Here is a 24,349-nt window from a genome sequence, read left to right on the forward strand (position 1 = left end):
TCATCCACATCCTCTCCATGAATGCAACACTCTCTATGTGAAAAAATTGCTCCTGGTATCCCTTTTAAAAATTTCTCCTCTCACTTGAGACCCATGCCCTTCCTTTTTTGATTCCTTTTCCCTGGGGGAGAAAGACTTGTGTATTCATCCTGTCATTGCCCCTCATAATTTTATAAAACTCTGTAGAGTCGCCCCTCGCTGTCCTGTTCTCAAAGGAATATAGTCCTAGCCTATGTAACCTCCCCCTACAATTCAGGCCCTTGAAGCCTAGAAATGTTTTCATAAGTCATCTTAGCATTCTTTGCAGCTTAAGTCAGTTTTAATGCAATATTCCAGGTGTAGCTTCACCAACCTTATATGATTGCAGTACTGCTCCTAACTCCTTTCATCTTAGGACAGCATGCAGGCTCTTCTATGGTTGCCTTCTTAATCCAATTGACTGTGTTCTCATACCAACAACATTCTACATCCTTATTGATTAACTGCATGATTGGCTCAAAACACCCGCTTAGGTGGGAAGATACTTGATCAGATAGATGATAAACTTTAGAAAACAGCATCCACCAGGCTTACTGGTCAGCTTTTAGCTCATGTTATTGTGTCAGGTTTGCAGTTGTCTCTGGTGGTCAAGGAATCAGTGATTGAGGTGTCCTTTTTTTTGTCTGTTTTTTATTTTTTTTGTGCATCTGCTCATCTGGGCTCCCGTCTTCTTATCATCACCCAACTCTGTCTCTTCCATTACTTGCCTGCTTCTAAGGTCACTGTGGGCTTTACACCAGTAATGTTTTCTCCCAAATGCATTGTCAAACAGGTTAAATATGAGTTCTCTTCATCAAGTTTGAAATGCTATAACTCCTCCATTGTTTCAGGCACTGAATAATTTTACTGTGCTTAGATTAAGAAGGCTACCTTCTCCTGTCTTCACAAGCCATACCTTCTCTTCAGCACTGGGAAACAAAAGGATAGCATGATTTGTGACCAAGAATGCTGAGGAGCTTATAAGGCATTTAACTCAGGGGTTCATGAACCCCTTGGTTAATGGTGGGGATCCATGACATTAAAAAGGGTGGGAACCCTTGGTTTAATAGAGACAGGAAATGGAAAATGACAGAGTCACCTAAAGAACACAGAGAGTGCAGGAAAGTGCTTAACAAGGAAATTTGGAGAGTGAAAAGGGGCCATGAAATATAATTGACAGACAAGGTATAGGAGAATCCAAGACACTTCCATATACTAAGAGAACATGAACAACCCGGGAAGGAATAGCAACCCACCCCCATGATCATAGGGGCAATATTTGCATGGAGGCAGGGGAGATTAGTGATACGATAGATGGATACTTCTCATCAGCATTCACCAAGGAGAAGGACTTGTTGAGGAAGTAATTCAGAGTGAGGGACAGTGATATTCTGACGTGAGTTTACATTTGCGAGGAGAAGGTGCTCATTGTCCAGGGATGCATAAAAGGTGAACAATCCACAGGGGCTTATGAGATGTATCAGAGAGACATGGGAGACAATTGCTGGGGCCCTAACAAATACTTTTTTTCCTATTATCCATGGCTAAAGCAGTAGATGACTGGAGAACAGCAAACTCTGTTCTTTCAGAAAGGGAGCAGGGATAAGCCAGCTGTCTATAGATCAGTAATAGGGAAAATATATTTTAAAAAAACTGAAAGCACAGAATTTATCATCACTTGGAAAGGTAGAGATTTATTAGGGATAGTCAGAATGGTTCTGTTAGTGAGATGCCTTACCTCACATATTTGATTGATTTTTTAAAAGATATCTAAGCTTATGGTGAGTGCAGTAGATATTGTCGTTGTGGATTTTAGAATTGCGTAAGATGACATCTTGCATAGTAGACTGGCCCAGGTTGTTGGAGCCTATGGGATCCAAGGCAGTGGGTGGTGGTGGAGATCTGATTTTCTGATAGGAAGTCTGTAACTGGTGATATATGGTGATTGTTGCTGGGACCCTGGAGGTTTATCATGTACATTAACAACCAGTATATGAACACATTAGATATGACAGATAAATTTTCTGATGATACCATAAACGGTGGTGTTGTAGAAACTGAGGAAAGTTATTTAAGTCTACAGCGGGATGTAGATCAGTCTGATAGTTGGGCAGAGAAATGGCAAATGGAACATAATCCTGACAAATGCAAAGTGATTTATTTTGTGAAGGCAAACAAGAGTAGGATACACATAATAAATGGCAGGGCTATAGGAGTGTAAATAAAAAGGTGTACATCTTTAGTACACATCCATAGGTGCCTTAACATGGCAGCAGAGGTAAACAAGCTACTGAACAAGATCATGCCATAGAAAGAGCTGTGATTTCAGGTTGTATTGGCTATGCTTAATCTGGCAAATTGTGTGCAGTTCTGATCACCATAATATAGAACTGATGTGCTAGTATTACATTGAAAAGGGGAAAGTCAAGATTCACTAGGATGTTGCCTGAATTTGAGCTTTATGATTATAAGACAAGACTGGCTAGGCCAGGTTTGTTTACCCCACGGTAGAGGAACCTACGGAGGTACAGAATATAAACTTAAAAGAGGTGTAAATAAGTTAGGTAGTAAACTGCTTTTCCCATGGTGGAGGCGACAAAGACAAATACATAGGTTCAAGGTGAGAAATTGAAGGTTTTAGAAGGGATCTAAGGAAGAATATTTTACACAGAAGGTGGTTGGAACCTGGAATGCACGGCCTGATGAGATCGTGGAGTTAGAAACTCTCACAACATTTCAGGAGCATCCTGATAGATATTTGAATTATCAAGATATCAAACACTATGCACTTAATGTGTGTAAATGGAATTACTAAAGGTCAAATGTCCTGTTGTTCTGCTATCTGACTATAAGAGCCCCACTGGGATTTATCAGGACTGGGAAAATTCTTCATATGACTTTGATTTCATAGATAGACAGTGAAGGTATGTTAAAAGGAATGAAGATCCAACTCAGTTCCAAATTTTAATACTACAAATGTAGATATACCTCGCAGTTGTTTCTCTTGCAAAGCAAAATTTGTTTGTTATTAGGTACATAGGCTTGACTTATTGTTGCAAATCTGAGCTAGCAATCTATATCTCTGTGGGCTTTTCATGGCCTGTTCATGAAATCTGCTTCCTTGATACATCTTTTGATCATTTACCCTAATACCTCCTTATCCAGCTCAGTGTCAATTTTTGTGTCCAGAGCACATGTTAAGCACCTTGAAATCTGTTTCTGCTACATGGACAGTGCTTTTGGAGTTATTAAATAGGTTTTGTCACTGACATGGACCATTTCAGTGCAATTCCAAAGTTCTAAATGTTTCAGCAACCTACAGAGAATGACAGAAAAAGATATTCACAGAATTCAAAGATGGCTGATACGTTCTTAGGAAGAATAATGAACACCAAGATGGAACAGCTGTGGCAAAGAAATGATCAATTCCTTTGCGTTTTTGGTTTGTCGGCATTCCTCCATTACTGGCTAGCTTGCTGATTTTCTGCAGTATTTTGTGTGTTGCTCCAGATTCCAGCATCTATTCTACAGTCCTTCTAATGTCATCATACTCCCATTCCTTTGATGCTCCATGTGCCCATAAATCTACTGTTTTTTAAATATATCTAGGAATCTGACAAACCTCTGCCAGCAGAGGTGGCGGATAAAGGCTAGATTGCAACACTTAAGTGGAGTTTGGATAAATACCTGGTTAAGAAAGGTATGGAGAGGTATGGTCCAGGTGCAGATCAATAGGGCTCTGCAGAATAACAACTGGGAACAGACTAGATGAGTTGAAGGCCCTGTTTCTGTGCTGTAGTACTCTATGACTCTGCGTGAAGAATTTTCTCATCATTTTTGTTCTTTTTTTTTATCCCATTTTAAAACTCCAGGATCACCTGAAACCAGGTTTTCCAGATCTAACCAAGTATTAACAGTTTTAAATTTGATCCCCAGCAGGGTGTTCAAGAAACATTTTTAAAAATTCTCAATGCTTCTAACATGAGGTCTGCACAAAGAAATTGGAAGAAGAGGCATCTTTGAATCATAAAAAATATTAACAAGACAAATGTTACATTGTCATCTTTAATAACATCAATGCACTTTACAGTCAATAAGGTAATTTTAAAGCAAGATCACTGTTTCATTGTAGAAAAAAACTACTTCAGATTTACACCTTTTCAGAAAGTTGGCATTTCTAACATTACAGCATACTATGGATACCATGGTCAACTTAATATTTTGTGCTTCAGTCTATATGCTAGTGCTTGAACCAAAGTCATTTGACTCAGAGACATGAACGCTAATCACTAAAACAGAGCTAATGCTATTAGTGTCCATAAATCACTCTATGCTTTCCTACAACCACCCATACCCTCTAGATATTTTAAGTGAATTCAAGGGTCACAGAAATGAATCAGAGTGGAATGTTTTAATCACACCAGTTGGGTGGGCAACAGACATTTCTTTTTATTACCCCTCCCAATTTTATTCTCCAATGACTTGAAAATTACTTCTGTTGTGATTGTTTTGTTGAAAGTGGAGATATCAATGTGCAAGCTTCTTGAAATGGTAGGCTTGTAATTACGTTAATTACAGCATGGTCATTATCATTAATTAGCTGTGATTTGTGCAGAAATAAATAGTTAATGTATAAAAGTCATTTTTTTATCTATTAAAATTATTTTAGGATTGTCTTCCTTTACGTTATCAGTTGTGGAATAATCCTCAATTGGCTATTATCCTGCATTCATATTGTTACTTTGCATTATTCATCACCAGTACAGCAGGGAACTAATTTGGAAAATGAGGTCCATTTAAGTTGGTGAGGAAGCTAGATGATCATCATTGAGTCACTGAAAAGTACAGCACAGAAACAGGACCTTCAGCCCATTTAGTCTGTGCCAAACCATATAAACTGCCTACTCCAATCAATAGCATTTTTGATTTATTAAACTCCAGCTAATTTTTGATTGGTAAATTTAGGATTTATTTATTTATTTAACTGCCTCTTTATTGATTGATTGATTGAGATGCATTTGCAGAATAGGCCCTTCTGACCCTTCGAGCCATGATGCCCAGCACATCCTGATTTAATCTTAGCCTAATTACAGAACAATTTACAATGACCAATTAACTTACCGACCGGTATGTCTTTGGGTTGTGGGAGGAACCTGGAGCATCCAGAGGAAAGCCACGTGCTCACGAGGAGAACATACTAACTCCTTAGAGACGGTGGCAGGAATAACTGCATCGATTGTGGTATTTTACCCAAGAGCTACAATTCTATAGGACAAATTAACATCAAGCACAACATCCTTTGAGTCAGTACAGCACAGAAACAGGCCCTTCAGCCCATCCAGTCCGCACTGAACCATTTAAACTGCCTACTCCCGTCATCTGATGACTTAAAACACAGCCAGGAGCAGAGTTACTGGTGAAACTTAAAATAATTAAAAGTGCACATTTGGTACTGCAAATGCAAAATGTTAATACTTCTTTGGGGCCTCTCAGTTGGGTCCGGAGCAAAACTATTCAATTCAGCAGAAAATGCAACTTCCAGAGATGCTGCAGGTCATCAGTATGGAACCTCCAACAGGGATTTTATGTTCATCTGTTGTGCCTTCCGAGTCAGAAAGCAGCATAAGCACCTATGTCTGCAGTATTTCTGTGCTTTTCCACCTAACTTACAGTGGTAAATTGTGAAGACAATAAAGGATGTTCTCCTTTTTGGCTCTGCACGAAAACTGACCAATAAGAACTACTAGAGAAGAGGAAAATGCCTATTTAGATTTAGGTAAATAGAACATAAAGCTAATAAAGTTCAGTATGCCTCTATTATGTGATGGTGTATTGTATCAGTGCTCGAAATAGGTTGATGTACTACAATGATTTCTCCATTTAGCCGTGGAAATCAATTGGGTTTACAAGCCTATGAATCTTGAATTGCAGGGGTCCCTGATTTGTGCTAATGTTCAACCAACATATCAAAAATAGATTAACTGGTCATTCATCTCATTTGCTGTTTGATGGACCTTGCTGTGCATAAATGACTGCGGCATTTGCAGCATAGCATCAGCAGCGACACTTTAAAAGTAATTCATTCATTGAGAAACACTTTGCAATGTCCCAGGGATGCAATGAAATACTATTTAGATGCTTTTAGTCTTTGCTTTTCATTTTGCTGACTTGTTTGCTCAAAGTAACCGATGCAATAAAAAGTGAAAAGCTAGAAATGTCAAATAGAACATCCACAGCAAGCAACTTGTGAGGTAAAAAGGCAGGTTATACATCATTCATACTGAATTGATTCCTGGCTGGTACTGATAGTTAGCCTCAACATCCAGTAACAAGAAGAGAAGCTGAAAATGGGAAAGAAAAGTATATTTCTGTGGAAAGAGCAAGAATTGCATTTAGCTCTTCCACTTTTGTTATTTTTGATAATTGTGAATTTGAGAAATAGAGTTTATTTTTCCAGTTTGACTACCATTTGTTAGAATAAGGAAGGGGCTTCAACTTGAAACTTTATCACTGTTCCTCTTCCTGCGGATATGGCCTAACCTGCTGAGTATTTCCAGCATTTTCTGTTTTTACTTCAGATACCTAGCAACGTTGGTTTATTAAAAGGAAGTCCATTCATGTGGATTTAAGCTCAGTGAACAAGAACTTAAAAATTTGAAGGTGCAAAAACTGCACAAAGGTTATGCTTTTAACAATGAAACTAATTTATCCTGGGGCAAGATAAGATGAGATCTTCAGAGCTCTAATTGGAGTTTGGTGCTTGACAAAGGAAGAGGTGACAGTGGAGTTAATGACACTATTTGTCAAGGAGAAAACCTGTATTCAGAACTCTGCCTGGGCTAACATGGTACCAATTCCACACAACTGAATTCACTTCAGTTAGGGGTCCATTCCATTGTATTAAGTCATGACAACACAATGCGAACAAATCCTCTTTTTCCAGACCCTAAAATATTCAAAGATTACTGGACTCACATCAATCATAATGGAGTCTTTTGACATGCTGGTCATGTCATTTCTGAAATCTACTCAAATTTTCTAGATCAACTACAGAGCCAAAAGATCTGTAGATGATGCTGTTAACATTGGTCTGGACTTCACACTACAGCACCTTGACTTCCTGGTACATGTGTCAAGATTCTCTTTGTTGATTTCAGTTCAGCCTTCAATACTATCATCCCTGAGCTTCTGCAAGAGAAACTCTGCAAACCAGGTCCGTCTGTAGGTAGATCACACACCTCCTTTCTGACTGGAGGCAGTATGTGATGGAGGAGGGGTGGCGTTACTAGTCAGGGAAAATGTCACAGCAGTGCTCTGTAAGGACAGACTGGAGAGACGGACAGACAGAATGGGTGGAACTGAAGAATAAGAAAGGTATAACCATGTTAATGGGATTAAATTATAGACCACGCAACACTCTATGGGATGTAGAGGAACAAATTTATAGAAAAATCACAGACTGTTGCAAGAAACATAAATTTGTGATAGTAGTTGATTTTAACTTTCAACATATTGACTGGGACTCCAATCAATGTAAGTCTAGATGGGATAGAGTTTGCAAAATGTGTTCAGAAAATTTTCCTTAATCTGTACATTGAAGTCCCAACAAGAGAGTGTGAAATACTTGATCTTCTATAAGGAATGAGACAGGGAAGATGACAGGAGTTTGTGTTGGGGAACACTTTGTGTGTAGTGATCATTATGCCATTAGTTTCAAGGTAATCATGGAAAAGGATAGGTCTGGTCCTTGGGTTAAGATTCTAAATTGGAGAAAAGCTAATTTTGATACTATAAGAAAGGATCTGGCAAGTATGGATTGGGACAAGCTTTTTTCTGACAATATTGTACTTGGTAAGTGGGAGGCATTCAAAAGAGAAATTTTGAGAGTGTGAAGCTTGTATGTGCATGTCAGAATGAAAGGCAACCTCTTAGAGAACCTTGGTTTTTGAGAGATATTGAGAGTTTATAGAAGTGAGACAAAGCTGCAGCGAGATCATGGACCCTATACAAATTAAAGAGGCAAATCAAGGTGGACAAATCCATGAGGCCTGACAAGGTGTTCCCATGGACCCTGCGGGAGACTAGTGCAGGAATTGTGGGGGCCCTAGCAGAGATATTTAAATCATACTTAGCGATAGGTGAGGTATTGGAGGATTAGAGCATAGCCAATGTTGTTCCACTATTTCAGAAAGGCTCTAAGAATAGGTCAGGAAATTATAGGTCGGTGAGCCTGACATCAGAAGTGAGAAAATTATGAGAAGATATTAAAGGACCAGATGAATGAGTATTTGGATAGACAGGGACTGATTAGGGATAGTCAACATGGCTTTGTGCATGGTAAGTAATGTCTAACCAATCTAATAGAGTTTTTTGAAGATGGTACCAGGAAACTTGATGAAGGCAAGGCAGTTGATGTTGTCTACATGGACCTCAGAATGGCATTTGACAAGGTCTCTTATGAGAGATTGGTCAAAAAGGTTCAGTCACTCGTCATTCAAGGTGAGGTAGTAAATTGAATTAGACATTGGTTTTGCAGGAGAAGCCGGAGGGTGGTTGGAGATGGTTGCCTCTCTTACTGAAGTCCCTAGTGGAGTGCTGCAGGGATCGCTGCTGGGTACATTGTTGATTGTCATCTATATCAATGATACGGATGATAATGTGGTTAACGAGATCAGCAATTTGCAGATGTCACCAAGGTTGAGGATGCAGTAGATGACGAGGAAGACTATCAAAACTTGCAGCAGAATCTGGACCAGCTAGAAAAATGGGCAGAATGGAACTTGATACTGACAAGTGTGAGATTTTGCACTTTGGGTGGACCAACCAAGGTAGGTCTTACACATTGAGCCATAGTGCTCTGAGGAGTGTGATAGAACAAAGGGATCTGGAATTACAGGTCCATAATTCATTGAAAGTGGTGTCACTCGGTCATAAAGAAAGTTTTTGGCACATTGGCCTTCATGGATCAAGGTACTGAGTACATGAATTGGGATGTTATGTTGAAGTTGTGTATGACATTGGTGAGGCCTAATTTTGGTCACATATCTTCAGGAAAGATGGAAAAAAGATTAAAAGAGTACAGAAAATTTACAAGGATTTTGCAGGGACTGAAGGACCTGTGCTATAAGGAAAGAATGAATAGGTTTGAACTTTATTCACTGGAACATAGAAGATTGAGAGGAGATTTTATAGAGGTTTACAAAATTATGAGGGGTATAGATGGGGTAAATGCAAGCAGGCTTTTTCCACTGAGGTTGAGTGGCACTACAACTAGGGGTCATGGGAAGTGGTTCAGTGTCAACATCAGACTCTATGGTAAAAGAGTCCTTGAACTACCTTTCACTGGCCTAACAGGGGAATGCAAGTATTCTAAGGTGCATCTACAGACGACACTCGAAGTTTCTGATGATAAGACCATCAGTAATGCTGCACAGATATTACCAACTGGGCAAAAATGGACCGCAGCTGATGCAATGTAGCAAGCAACTACAGCCCTTAGGCATGGAGACATTGTGGGGCAAGTCCGACAGGGCAGGGGCAGCTTTAGTCTGGAAGTAAGTGCACCCACCTGGCACAAGGCCACAATTCCAGAGTGAGATTTTTGTTGAGGAAGTGTGGCGACAAGAAGAGTCAGACAGAAGTACAAAGGCTGTCTCCCTGGCTAAGCAGGGGCAATGGATAGGGTGGGAATGCATTGAGAGGAGGAAAATCAGCTGGAAGAACACATGGGAGATGGAAGAAAACAGACTTAGCTTTCTCATCACAGCTACGTATGACGTGCTTCCCTCACAAAGTAAAACTCCGTCAGTTGTTTGGTGAGGACCCAACTTGTGCCCTGTGCCCAGTTCCGGCAACCCTCTATCATACCCTGGCAAGCTGCAAAACAAGCCTCACACAAGGCAGATACAGGTGATATCACAACCAGGTTTGGAAGAGTCTAGCAGTGGCAATCGAGACCAAGAAGATAGCAGCCAACTCTTTGCCCCGTAGAACGACTAATGCTCTGACAAAGGGAAAAGACCAACATCCCTCTCTCCTAAGCCAGAAACAGGACAGATGAACAAGGCCCATGACTGGAAAACATTGGTGGATATCAATAAGAATCTCATCTTTCCACCAGAAATTGCTACTATCAACCTTAGGCCAGACTTGGTTCTCTGGTCCAATTCATTACAGATCATACTCGCAGTCCCATGCGAAGATTCAGTGTCTGAAGCATATGAGTGCAAGAGGCTACTCTATGCAGCTCTAGCAGCTGAAGCTCAGCGACGGGGCTGGAAAACCTGTGGAAGTGGGTTGTAGGGAACTATAGTTGCATGGAGGAGGAGAACATGGCGGCATGACGCAGGTGAATGATATCTGTAATCTGTCCAGTAGGGTGCCATGCACAATCCTGATTTGATGGAGACAGGTGTGAAAGAACGGAGGAACATCTGGAGAAACTTCTGAAATGCCTTTTTCGCTGCCCGCTGCTACTGTGTGATCCAGAATCTCCAGAGGGGAATCCCCCAAGTCCTTGGCTTTGCTTGTTGCTCGGCAACCGGGACAAGGTCGAAGTGCTCGGCAGAGATGGTGCTCGGTGTCGAAGGGCTGGTCGGAGGCTTGAAGTTTTCAGACATACTCAGAGTCAGCTGTGGTCGGATGTTTCCAATGCATCGACAGTTGTCGGCGCCTGGAGGTTTATGGCAGTTAGAGTTTCTCCTTCTGCCGCCTGCTATCTGGGGCTATCAGGAGTCGATCGGAAATTTGAGACTTTTTTTTACCGTGCCCATGGTCTGCTGTTTATCAAATTATGGTATTGCTTTGCACTGCTGTAACTATATGTTATAATTATGTGGTCTTGTCCGTGTTAGTCTTTGGTTTGTCCTGTTTTTATTGTGATATCACTCTGGAGGAACATCGTATCATTTGTTAATGTATGCATGTATTTCTAAATGACAATAAATGAGGACTGAGTGTCCTCATAATCTAATCTAATCTACCATCAAGTTGCTGAAGGAACTAGGGATTCATGGTCAGACTCTATGGCAAACCATCAGAGCCACATCAGAGATGCCGGAAACAAACGGTCAAGTAAAAAGATCTCTCCTGGGCTCCAAGATAGCATCAAGAGAGTGGGAAGACACAATGGTTGTGGGGTGGTGGGCTGACTCTGGGATGCCAGAAGTCATCATCAAGCCCTCCAGAGATGTAATGGGGCCAATAAATGAAACTTCGAGGAAGGAGGGTCCCCACTTGAAAAACTCTGCTTGCCACTCTGAACATGAAGGCAGTCTCAAGCAAGTGCTCACAACCCCTTAGCACGAGGGATATTAACATAATATTCTGTGTTTTTCAATTTCTCTGAAGTTTCTTCACCCAGACAGCTAACCTGATTAGTCATTCTTGTCAGCCCCACCCCCTGCACTCTCTATCTATTTACCTTAGTCACTGCACTGCACTGTAAACATTTTAAACCACTTCTTATAATGCTGTTTTCACTGTAAATACATGCTGGTATTTATGCATAAATACATAAATTACTTATGCACATTTTCCATATCCATACTATAACCTCAAACTTATTTTATAAAATTCTTTATTCTTCAGAATTGTTGAATGTTGCATCAACACACCACATCAAATTCCTAATACATGTAAATACGTATGGTGAATAATGTTGATTCTTGATCCTTGGTGCTACCTGCTCATCAAGAGATAAGAATGAACACAAACTTAATGTAACTGCTTCATTATTTTGCATTAGAATTTATTGCCATGAATGCCAATGCAGTCTTACTATATTTGCTGGTCAGCTTATAAGATGAGTCTTGGAATTCCATGGGACTGCTTTTCCGTGAATATTTTGAACTAGGCTTTACATTATGGCACTGTTAAAAATCACTCTGTAAAGCTACAACATTCTGCTTTTGAGACACTGTGAATCTTTGATACCAAAGAATGAAAATGCTCCCCTGTGTCAACAATGACAAAGGTTTGGGCTTCGGTTTTAGATTCACTGTTGAAAGAGTGCCTTGTAATTAAACATAGTGCAACTCAAAGATCAGATTGATAAGAGAGTAATGTGTGCAAGATATTTTGCTCTGCCACCATCTCAACAGAAATAGCTGGATTGCCAGTCACTGGTCCCCTACTACCAGCAAAACTCAGGAAACCGCTGGAGCAATGAGAAAAATTGACTTTGATCCACTAATTGTTTGTTAGGTTGCTGCTTGAAAAGGTTAAAACATTTTTCATTGTGTGAATTGGGGATAAAATATTGCTGATTGCCTGCAACTGACAACTAGCTATATTCCACTGGGCTCTGAAACTATAGGAGGTCAATCAACTGATATTTCCAGCTGTACTGCCGGGGAACCTCAGTAGCATTGTGGTTAGCAGGACGCTATTATAGCTCAGAATGTCAGAGTTCAGAGTTCACTTTCAATGTCATCTGTAAGGATTCAGTGCATCTTCCCCTTGGAATGTGTGAGTTTTCTCTGGGTGCCCAGGTTTCCTCCCACAGTCCAAAGTTAGTAGGCTAATTGGTCATTGTAAATTGTCCCGTTCACTGGGGTTGCTAGTGTCGTGGCTCAAAGGGCCTGTTCCACACTATATCTCAATAAATAAATAAATGAAGGAAGGACACCTGATCCATCTCTGATTGGTCTCTAATATTCAAGTTAGATTGCACTATTGGTGCTAAAACTCAGGACAGAGAGGTCTGTAACATAGTAGTTTATCCTTTGTTTTTGAAAAGGCCTGCACCTTATTGATAGGAAGTGCAGTTTATAGTACTGTATTAACATTTAATGCAACGTTATTTTGACTTTAAGAAATTTGACTATTGCATCTGGGTGAGATGGGTAATCCTATGCAAACAGTAGTTGCAATATATAGAATATAGAAACATAGAAAATCTACAGCACATTGCAGGCCCTTCAGCCCACCATGTTGTGCCGACCATGTAACCTATTCTAGAAGCTGCCTAGAATTTCCCTTCTACATAGCCCTCTATTTTACTAAGTTCCATGTACCTTATCTAAGAGGGTCTTAAAAGAAACTATTGTATCTAAATTTTGTTTTCTTTCTTTAGAAAATAGATTATTTTTAAAGGAACACTATTTAATTATGTCCTGGAAAATTAGTAAAGAAGAGTGACATTATTCCAATTAAGTTGAACGTGCAAAGCGAAGTTCAACTAATGAGGTAAATCTTCCATCAAAATTCACATAGGTCAACTGTCAGTCAAACCTGTAACTGGGCAATCAAACCAGACCCATGCCATACCATCTCTGACAGCTTTGGCCTCTCAGCGATTCCAATGTCTAACTGTGGGACATGGTCAGACTGAACTAGAGAAAGACCTTTGGTAAAATATCACAGTTACATGATCGACATAGTCTTCAAAATAGGCTTCAGAGGGGGCATCTGGAATTGCATATAACTGCTCCACATAGACATCATTGATATAGTCCACATTAATGAGCGGTAAACTGAAAATGTGCTGAACTAATCTGGAGTTATCCCTTTGCCCTGTTTCTGTGCACACTGAGGCACTTGAGGGAAGGATATGGGCCCAAGAAGGGTGACAATACCATGTAGCAGAGGTACTCAACTGAAGGTCTCCCTGAAAATGGGTTTTTCATCATCTTCTGCAGATTGATCAATATTTGTAATCAGTTTCAGCTGGATTTTGGGGATAGTGTCAACCATAGCTAAAGCAAGGCCACCTTCTTAGGCAGCACATCTGACCAATCCTTGGTTGCCTTCATTGTCCTGTCTCATTATCTGAAGGTGCTACTTGTGGGGTATGAGGTAAGAGCTGGCTGGAGTGGAAGCCAAGGTGAAACAAACTTATGAGAGTCCAACAGCAAAGCCAAATTTTATTGGGATTTCACTGCTTTACAATGGCCAGTCATCACACTGATCTTGGTCAGAGTCAGACTCGGCACAGGATCTGAAACTCCATTGATTTCCTTTTGGGATTCTGGTCTACAGATTTGGAGACAAATGTATTTTTCAGTTCACTTCTAGCTTTCTTCATTTCCAATGTGTTTTTAAGATATTTTTTGTTATTTTCATATTTTCAGTATTTGTACTTCACAAATGCTACTACTTTTGTTGGCAGCTATAGATTGCCTATCAAAATACTATACAGCAGCTCATATCAGCAAAAAGCAAAGCACCTTGCTGAAACTTTTCAGACTTTCTCAACAGCTTTCTTTGAGATCACCCACGAACACTGTTGCTTTACAGCTGATTGGAAAATTCAGATCACTGTTTCCCTGAAGTTGAATGCACTCATAAAACATAATGGAAAGTAAAGGTTTAGACCACAAGACCATAAAATATAGGAGCAGAATTAAGCCATTTGTGCCATTGAGTCTGCTCTGCAATTTCATCATGGCTAAGAGTGATACGAGCCAAATGTAGGCAGATGAAACTGATTTAGATGGGCACCTTGTTCGGTACCAAAATCTTATAATATCTGTAAACCAAAGATACTTTGTTAATAGCAGGATTGCAGAGAAGGAAGGGACATAGGCGCTGATATTAATATGACAGCTACATTTTCCATATATATAATACAAATGTTTCGAGTTGCAAGGTTTTTTTATGGACTTTAATGTTTGGAGAGGAACTTAATATTGCCATTTTGAAAGCTTCCCTATAACTGCTTGCTTCTTTTTCAGAAGAGGCTCTGTAATAGTTTTGTAAGGAGTTGATGATTGAGGAGAAATTGGAAGAGTGGATAGAATTCATCTTTCTTATTTCTCATTTTTACAGTGCTCAGTATACTCAGTCACCCTGAAAATCCAGCTATTACCATGTGCACACCAATAGGATGAATTCTAATTCCAGCTTCTTTGGATCTCCTTGAACACCAAGCATGCACCTCTGTTCTAATGTTAAACTAAGGGAAACTATGGAAATAATGAGCTCATGCAAATAGAAGTGGGTAACCTGTCTTGAATTTGGGTAATTACGTTATTTAAAATATGGGCCAGTAATACTAATATTGAGCTCTGGGTACAGTCTAAATACATTGATTATGTAATCATTAATTTTGTGTGATTAGAAAGAAATTGACAAAGTTTTATTCTTTTTTAGAAGAATTATTCTGGAGGATGGTAGTCTCAGAATAGCTAACGTGACAAAGAACGATGGTGGACGCTACACCTGCATTGCTCAGAATTATTTTGGCTCAGCTAACAGCACAGGAACATTAATGGTGAAAGGTACTGATTAAATGAAATTATCTATAAGTTTGTATATTGCTCTGAAGTTTTATAGAGCTTGTAGATATAATGATTAAAATAAGCCAGAAAAAAATCATCACCAGTATTGCATATTTGGCTGTGTTCACCTGCGGCATATTTTTTCTTCATTTTTGGAAGCATATCAAAGTGTTGATAAATGTAAGTAGTGTTTTAATGACAGAAGTGACTGCATGGGTAGCCTTGACACTTTCAATGAAAATGTCATTCTTCTTATTTAGAGTACTTCCTTTTCTGAAAAAGGTTGCTTTTAATAATTTGGAGCACTTGACAGATCATTAATTTTATCAAGAGCAGGTTGTTATATAATAGATGGTGAAATCAAATCCATCTGTTAAGTTGTTCTTTTAATCATAGGAGATAACAAGCTGTAATTTTTTTTTACAAAATCAAGCACTTCTTTACTTCAGTCAGTATGTTAGCAGTAAATTGAGCAGTATAAGGTGTTCTAATTGCTGGCTCTGTACAATGGAATAACACGATCCACTTATTTGAAAGTCTGCCTCCAGTAACTTGTTCTTCTGTGAGGTAGGTATCACATTTAAAATGCTGCAGGTCCTTGATATTCCCAATCCACCTTTGTAAATAGGGAAATGAAATCCAATCTTAACTTAAAACACAATCTTCTGAAAATGAATAATGTCAACAAGCAAGATAAACTGAACAGGTCAGCAGTATACTGTCTAGACAAAGAAGAGAAGCTACAGGGAATTATGATTTGATTTCCCTGTGCCATGAAATAATATAGAAGGAAATATATCAGCACAGATAGAAGGTTGGTTGACATGACAAAAACAAAGGGTTAGGTTTAATGGAAATTGGTTCAATTGAGCAAAGGTTAGAAGAATCAGCTTTGGGTTGAGAGCTTGCTTTACTCTTGTTTCCTATTATGTGCAGCTAAATTGTATTTAGACAAGTGGATTTCAGAATGCACTAATGTCATAAAAACATGCTCAAGAGGACATTAGCAGGTTAATGGAAAGTGGAAGCTGCAATAATGAACAGTAAGTTAATTTTAAGATGAATAAAAATGGAAAATACCAGAAAGGTGTCAGTGAGCAGAAATGAACAGTGAAAGCTAGATGTTAAATAGATACTTTCCTGAAATTGTATGTGCTGATAGATAAAACCAAAACATAGGAAAATAGGAACTGCTCATTTGGTCTACTCTATCTTACCATATAACATGATCATGGTTGATCTGCTTCAAGCCTCACCTCTTCAATGCCAGTTCCTCATAACCTTCAATTCTCTGATCATTCAAAATTTTCTTTTCTTCGTAATATGCAGTGCCTCCCAAAAAAACATACAATAGGTATATTTAGAACAGGTAAAATAGGAATACATTTATCTTCAGTCACTGATTAGAGTGCAGTCAGATGAACAATTCTGTTGTCACATTCTAGGGTGCAAACAATCAAAATCTGAAATAAAAACAGAAACTGCTAGAAAAATAATAGCAGGTCGGGCATCATCTGTGGAGACAGAATTATAAGAAGTTTCAGATCTGAGACCGCTCATCAGAACTGACAAGAACAGAAACAAGTTGGTCTAGGTAGTAGGCAAGATGTGAGTGGAAAATTGGTGGAGCAAAATTAATTTCTCTGTCAGGGTTGTTACTAGAATCACTCCTTGTAATAATGATCAGTGAGGTACAGAGAATCTGTATTTACCAACAAGTAACTTTTATTGTTTCAACTAAAAAGCACATGGGTTCACAAACTATCTAACTGTGTGCACCCTACCAGAATCCCTAATCCTCCATGAGCAGTCAGTGAGGAGAAAAGGTATTACCTGGGAAAGGAGTCTACACTGGCCGGGTGTTCCTCGTGGTCCAGATCTCCATGTGTCCGTTGGGTCCTTCTTATCCATGATTATTGCTTTCTGGCTGCTGGATGGTTATTGCCCCCGTGTATTTGGAGCTCTTGAGTCTTGTACTGTTCCTCATCAATTGAACTGTTGGATCTCCATCCCATTGGCTCAAGGTCACCTGACCTAACTGGGTCACTTTCTTATTGGTCATTGTACAGGGCTACAACCAACATTGTTTCATGGTTCTGCCCACTTCAGCCTTGCTTATTTGTGTCTCTCAACTCTGACTGGTCTAAACCAGTTAAATGAGGCAACTCAGACAGAGTCTAACAAGATTACAGATTGCTTCTTTGGTAGGCCTGGCATTTTCCATAACAAGTAGCTGCTTGTTTGAGAATGGTCTCAGGTTTAGCAGATCATTACCTGAAGCTTCCTGTGTCCACACTCAGTTGCTCTGATTAGATTTTCCAAGAGCAAGAATCAGTTCAGAGTCCACAAAATGGGGGGAAACAAAGAGAACTGGTTTGTCTGCTTCCCCTGTTCTTGATTAGACTGAGCTTCTTCTGGCCAACAGAGTGAAATAAGGTGACTGTGTAATGTATTGCTAACGTTGTAAAGTCTGTACCATGTTGTATCATCTTGCTACAGGGATATGGCCAGATATGCAGATTATTCAAATGAAAGGAAAAGGATAAACAATGATGGTAGGTAAAAAATGACCAATCTTGATGCAAGCAGTAAGAATTATCTAAAACTGACGAATTTGGTACTGTTTCCTGAATGTGGCAATGTACCCAGATAAAAGGTGAGGTGATATTTCTCAAGCTTGCATTGGTCCACGTTGCAGCATTGTGTTCTAGACACCAAGGGTCCATTGGAGCAGGGGTGGAGTGGGAAAAGTGAAATGGAAGGAAAACTGGAGGCAAAGGGACACTCCTGTAAAACAATCACTCATTAAACACAGAGGTGGCCAAATTGTAACGGGCAAATAAAGCGCTGCTCTGTCTGGAAGGTACTCTGGGTCCCTGAATTGCAGAGGGGGATACAGAGGCACAGGTTCTGTCGCTTATTGATCAAGCCTATGTGTTTGTATTGTCCAGGCAATCTAAGGCCGTGTGAAGGGTCACTGAGATTGCGTCTACCATAGGCCTATTGTGATGATAGGCAAATTGCAGTGGATTCAGGTCCTTGCTGAGGCAGGAGTTCATCCTAGCCATGACCAATCTTTCAAACCACTTCATCGCTGTAGATATGAGTGCTACTGGATGATAAGACTACTCTTCTTAGACACTGGTATAATTGTTGACTCTTTGAAGCAGGTGGGAACTTCCAACCATAGCTGAAAATGTCTTTGAATACTCCCGCCAGTTGGTTGGCACCAGTTTTCAGAGCCTTACCTGGTACTCCATTGGGGCCTGCTACCTTGCAACGGTTCACCCTCCTGAAAGACAGCTTGACATTGGCCTCCAAGACGGAGGTCACAGGGACACCAGGTGCAACCGGGATCATCACAGCTGTAGCTATGTTCTCTCTTTCAAAGTGGGCATAGAAGGTGTTGAGCTCATCCGGTAGTGAAGCTTTGCTGCCATTCCTGCAGTGCTTTGTAGGAAGTAAATTATAGGCCAGTAAGTTTAACATCGGTAGTAGGTAAGTTATTGGAGGGAGTACTAAGAGACAGAATCTACAAGCATTTGGATAGACTGGGACTTATTAGGAAGAGTCAACATTGCTTTGTGCGTGGTAGGTCATGTTTGACCAATCTATTGGAGTTTTTCGAAGAGGTTACCAGGAAAGTGGATGAAGGGAAGGCAGTGGATATTGTCTACATGGACTTCAGTAAGGCCTTTGACAAGGTCCCGCATGGGAGGTTAGTTAGAAAAATTCAGTCGCTAGGTATACATGGAGAGGTGGTAAACTGGATTAGACATTGGCTCAATGGAAGAAGCCAAAGAGTGGTAGTAGAGAATTGCTTCTCCGAGTGGAGGCCTGTGACTAGTGGTGTGCCACAGGGATCAGTGCTGGGTCCATTGTTATTTGTCATCTATATCAATGATCCGGATGATAATGTGGTAAATTGGATCAGCAAATTTGCTGATGATACAAAGATTGGAGGTGTAGTAGACAGTGAGGAGGATTTTCAGAGCCTGCAGAGGGACTTGGACCAGCTGGAAAAATGGGCTGAAAAATGGCAGATGGAGTTTAATACAGACAAGTGTGAGGTATTGCATGTTGGAAGGACAAACCAAGGTAGAACATACAGTTAATGGTAAGGCATTGAGGAGCGCAGTGGAACAGAGGAATCTGGGAATACAGATACAAAATTCCCTATAAGTGGCGTCACAGGTAGATAGGGTCGTAAAGAGAGCTTTTGGTACATTGGCCTTTATTAATCAAAGTATTGAGTATAAGAGCTGGAATGTTATGATGAGGTTGTATAAGGCATTGGTGAGGCCGAATCTGGAGTATTGTGTTCAATATTGGTCACCAAATTACAGGAAGGATATAAATAAGGTTGAAAGAGTGCAGAGAAGGTTTACAAGGATGTTGCCGGGACTTGAGAAACTCAGTTACAGAGAAAGGTTGAATAGGTTAGGACTTTATTCCCTGGAGCGTAGAAGAATGAGGGGAGATTTGATAGAGGTATATAAAATTATGATGGGTATTGATAGAGTGAATGCAAGCAGGCTTTTTCCACTGAGGCAAGGGGAGAGAAAAAACAGAGGACATGGGTTAAGGGTGAGGGGGGAAAAGTTTAAAGGGAACATTAAGGGGGGCTTCTTCACACAGAGAGTGGTGGGAGTATGGAATGAGCTGCCGAACGAGGTGGTAAATGCGGGTTCTTTTTTAACATTTAAGAATAAATTGGACAGATACATGGATGGGAGGTGTATGGAGGGATATGGTCCGTGTGCAGGTCAGTGGAACTAGGCAGAAAATGGTTCGGCACAGCCAAGAAGGGCCAAAAGGCCTGTTTCTGTGCTGTAGTTTCTATGGTTCTATGATAAAGTCCTGCAGACCCTGCCGGAGTTGATGTGCGTCCGAAGTCGCCTCCAACCTCACTCGGAATTGTTTCTTCACTCTTGAAATAGCTCTCTGCAAGTACCCTGAATGGTCGCTGCGCTAACTGAATAGTGTTGTAATAGAACATACCCAAACAGCGATACAATCCCACTCACAGTACAGCATAGTAAGGCCCTTTGGTCCACAATGTTGTGCTAACCATATATCCTACTCTAAGATCAATCTAACCCTTTCCTCCTACATAGCCCTCCATTTCCTATCATCCATGTTCCTATCTAAGAGCTTCATAAATGTCCCTAATGTATCTGCCTCTACCACCACCCCTGGCAGGGTGTTCCACGCACCCACCATACTTGTGTAAGAAAATTTAACCTCTGACATCCCTCTCTTATGTTTTCCTCCAATCACCTTAAAATTATTTATTGTGATACAGCGCAGAATAGACTCTTCCTGCCCTTCAGAGAAAACCCGCACATTCCACAGGAAGAATGTACAGACTCCTTACAGATGACTTTGGGTTTGATCTCTGAACTCTGAGCTTTAATATCGTCATGCTAACTGTTACATTACCATGGCAACCTGATCAGCTTCTGATTAATGGTGACAGACTTTATAACACATGACTTCTTGATTCTGATGATATTTAACCACAAGTGGAGATAACAGGTTATCAATAATAATGACATACAACTTATTTAGTATAGAAATTGTTTCACAGCCCAGTCCTGAAGGTTAGTCCTGGGTTGTGCACCAACAAGAATTGTGAATGATCTGAATGCTGAAATGATCTTTTCAATAAGTACATTTAATGTCAGAGAAATGTATACAATATACATCCTGAAACTCTTTTCCTTCACAAACATTCACAAAAACAGAAGAGTGCCCCAAAGAATGAATGACAGTTAAATGTTAGAACGCCAAAGTGTCCCCTACTCCCCCCCCACGCATAAGCAGCAGCAAAGCAATGACTCTCCCCCACAACAACAAAAATGCAACGGCACCCCCTACCAAGCACTCAAGCATGCAGTAAAGCATCATAAAGGACACAAACTTGCAGTACCCCATCTGATAATTCGACATACCACAGGCTCTCTCTCTCCCTAATAAGGGAAAAAAAGGTGAGCTAATTTCACAGCGAGAGGAGAGACATAACAAAGCAACTCGCTGATTTATGGTGTTAAAAGTCTGTTGCATCACTTTTTACGAGCTCTGTGCCCAAAGAACTCAGGTCTCTGGGCACACAGCCAGCAACAAGACCGCTGCTGCTGATCTTCCGTGTACTCCCACGACACATCAGTCGGCAGTACCAGCCATGGATCAGCCTGTCTCCAGAGCCATGAAGATATGGAACCCTGAAGGTGCGCTCGTCTTCCAGGCCGCCTCCTTGGCATATCGAAAGCGGCCGGTTGTGAGGACCTGAGAGCGGGTCTCATTTCTGTAAAGATCCGAAGTTAGCATGTGACTCCAGGTCAAGGTCTTCAAAAGAACCTTGAAAGAGGAAAAAAGAGATATTAAAGATGGAAATAGAGCTGTTTCTGAAGATGCAAGCAAAGGAGTTGCCGTTAGATGCCATCATCCAAACTCCGCCCCTTCATCCTAATGAAAGGAAGCCAACGCTTACAACAAAAGCTGTCTGCAGACAATTGCACAACTGAAGTTAAGCTGCTTAACAAGATAATTTGAGTCCTTCTTTAAGCTTTCTTTGAAAGATGTAAAACAAATCCACAGTACTATATCTAAAACTGGCAGTCATGCTCTTCCTAGTGCCCTGGACGATATTTATCTATCAATTACTATCACTTGCTTTTTGTGGAATGTTTTAGAACTTACATTAATTGTCGCATTTCCTTGATGTCCTGAGGTCATTAAAATCACAGTGTTATTTTTATTTTTGTTGACTGATCTCCACTTTCAGTTTCCACAGAACAGCTCAATGTAGGAACAGTCCCCGCGGCTCATCATGTCTGTGTTGTTTATAATACCAAATTAAACTTTTTCTCTTCTGGTCCTGCAGTATTTTGTGTGTGTTGCTGTGGATTTCCAGTATCTGCAGAATCTCTTGTGCTTAATCTCTTCTATCTGCATGTGATCCCTATCTCTTCATTCCCTACATATTCAAGTGTCTATCCAAAAACCTCTTAAATAACACTATATTACTTGTTTTCACCACTGTCCCTGACAACCTACAATTCCTAATTGGAAAAAAACAACCCTGCAGGTTTCTTTAAACTTTCCCCACAGTAAATGCATGCTCTTTAGTATTTACCAATTCTCCCCAGGAAGAAAATTATGATTGTTTACCTTATCAATGCCTTTAAGTTTCCTTCATGTCAGATACAACTTCAGCTGTTTGGATGGTTTCATTTTTAATGCCATTCTCTGTGAATAGTCAAAATTAACACCTAGTCACAAGGATTTCACAGAGACCTTGTTTTAGCAAGAGCTATATTAAGTAAGGAACACCATAGGTTGAGTGTGATGGAGTGTAACATCCAGATATTTGGAGCTAGAGAACTAATACTTAGCTTGTAACTGAGGACAGGAACATATAAAACAATATTATTCCAACAGTTGAAGTAGCACTGAAGGTAATATTAGATGTTAATTTAACATCTGCAGATGAAAACATTTTCATAACTTTCTAAGTGATATTGTCATCTCCATCTACACAGATTTACCAGTTAGCTGAGATCCAGAAGGCAATTAGCCATATCTTAGCCATGTTCCCAATTTATTGTTATGGAAAGAGCAGAACAAGTATGAAAAGAAATATTACTCAAAAATATCCATCAATCCCAGATTAACTTACGAATAGTTTTGTATGATCACCAAAGATTCCATTTTGATATCAAAGAAGCAGTTAGAGGTGAACAAACGCCACAGCGTGATGGAAGTTCACTACATCCATGTGGAAGTAGGAGAAAAAGATGGAAGGACGTATTTGTGTTTATGTACTTAAAATGGAAACTATGAAACTTCAGTTGTTAGTAGTTATTAAAATATTTTCAACAATAATCGTGTTAAATTATCTGTCTTTTACATCTATCTGAAGGATGCTACAGTCGATATTGAAAAATATTAGGGAAGTTTAATTTTAGTGACCCATGTAAATGCCAGATTTCAGTCATAAAGAATATTTATGGCAATAGTAACCTTTGTAGTTATCCAAGGATCATGTCTTATGTTTTATGATGGACTGCTAATCTAAATGTTGACAACTATTGGTGTCAATATAACATGTCTGCAAAACCTTCTTTTGAAATGGAATTGAGGTTTTAAACAGAATGAACAGAATGGGAACATTTTTGCTTTGGTCTTAAAAGCACTAGAATAGTCAAAATTGATGTTCCTTTAAATTAAGTAATTTCTTAATTGGTATATTGTCTGTATTGCAGTTGTCGTATTCTGAATTCTGACATTTACACATGTGAGGACACTGCACAATTAGCAGACTTTTCCTTTTAGTACGGACCCTCAGGAGATGTTCAGTGTATCGATCAGGAATAAAGATAATTCTTGATTTGCTTCTCATACTCTATAACCTTTAGCAATTCATCCACAAAATTGCAAATTGTTTAGATGTAAACTGCAAACTGTGACTTCACTTTGCTTCAGTATTCTCAGAACTAGGTTTGTGAAGTTGGCTTCCAGTCCATTTGAAATAAGTTGCCAAAGTTCCCAGATGTACTTCAAATGATAAGTTAGTTTGCTCTTTATTGGTGATTGCATGTACATGAGGATCACAGAAGGAGGTGTAGAATCTGGAGAATAAATACAGTCACGTTTAGAGCTTTCTTCGAGCTATTTTTTGGTATAGTTTTGAAAGCACAAAGGAAAAGGCATGAAGCATCATTTCTACTCTGCCCTACCCTTGTTTATCGTTATCAAGTTGTTGGATATCAGTTTCATGAGGATATTTTTAAGATAGCAAAAAGCAAGCTGCTGGAGGGACTCAGCAGGTCAAGCAGCATCTGTGGAGGCAAAGCAAGAAAATATATTAGGCTTAGACCATGCATCAAAACTGGTTTTAAGACAGTTTTTAGCTGTTAGCAATGTTAGTTGAATAAATATTGTAATATATTGATATCTAAGCCTTATTTTTGTCAGTGCAGGAGACCATGAAGCCCATTGGGTTCCATGCCATGAGAGTGATCCCATGGGTCCTTTTACCCTTTTCCTTATTAGCTTATATACTCTGTGGCTTATTCTCTTTCATGTATAACAATCAATAGTATGAT

The 24,349-nt window shown here is 39.8% G+C and overlaps 1 protein-coding gene across 4 annotated transcripts in view; it reads left to right on the forward strand.

The window, feature by feature from the left end:
• LOC134356779 (contactin-4-like) overlaps positions 1 to 24,349 on the forward strand; it is a 2,290,679-nt gene that overhangs the window by 1,844,461 nt on the left and 421,869 nt on the right. For 3 of the 4 annotated variants that reach the window (XM_063067892.1, XM_063067894.1, XM_063067895.1), the window contains one exon: positions 15,112 to 15,239. In XM_063067892.1, coding sequence (XP_062923962.1) covers positions 15,112 to 15,239 — 128 coding nt within the window. The remainder of the gene's footprint in view (positions 1 to 15,111; positions 15,240 to 24,349) is intronic. The other variant, XM_063067893.1, reaches the window with a different exon arrangement.

This window comes from Mobula hypostoma, chromosome 15, assembly GCF_963921235.1.
Source record: "Mobula hypostoma chromosome 15, sMobHyp1.1, whole genome shotgun sequence".
NCBI classification, from domain to species: Eukaryota; Metazoa; Chordata; class Chondrichthyes; order Myliobatiformes; family Myliobatidae; genus Mobula; species Mobula hypostoma.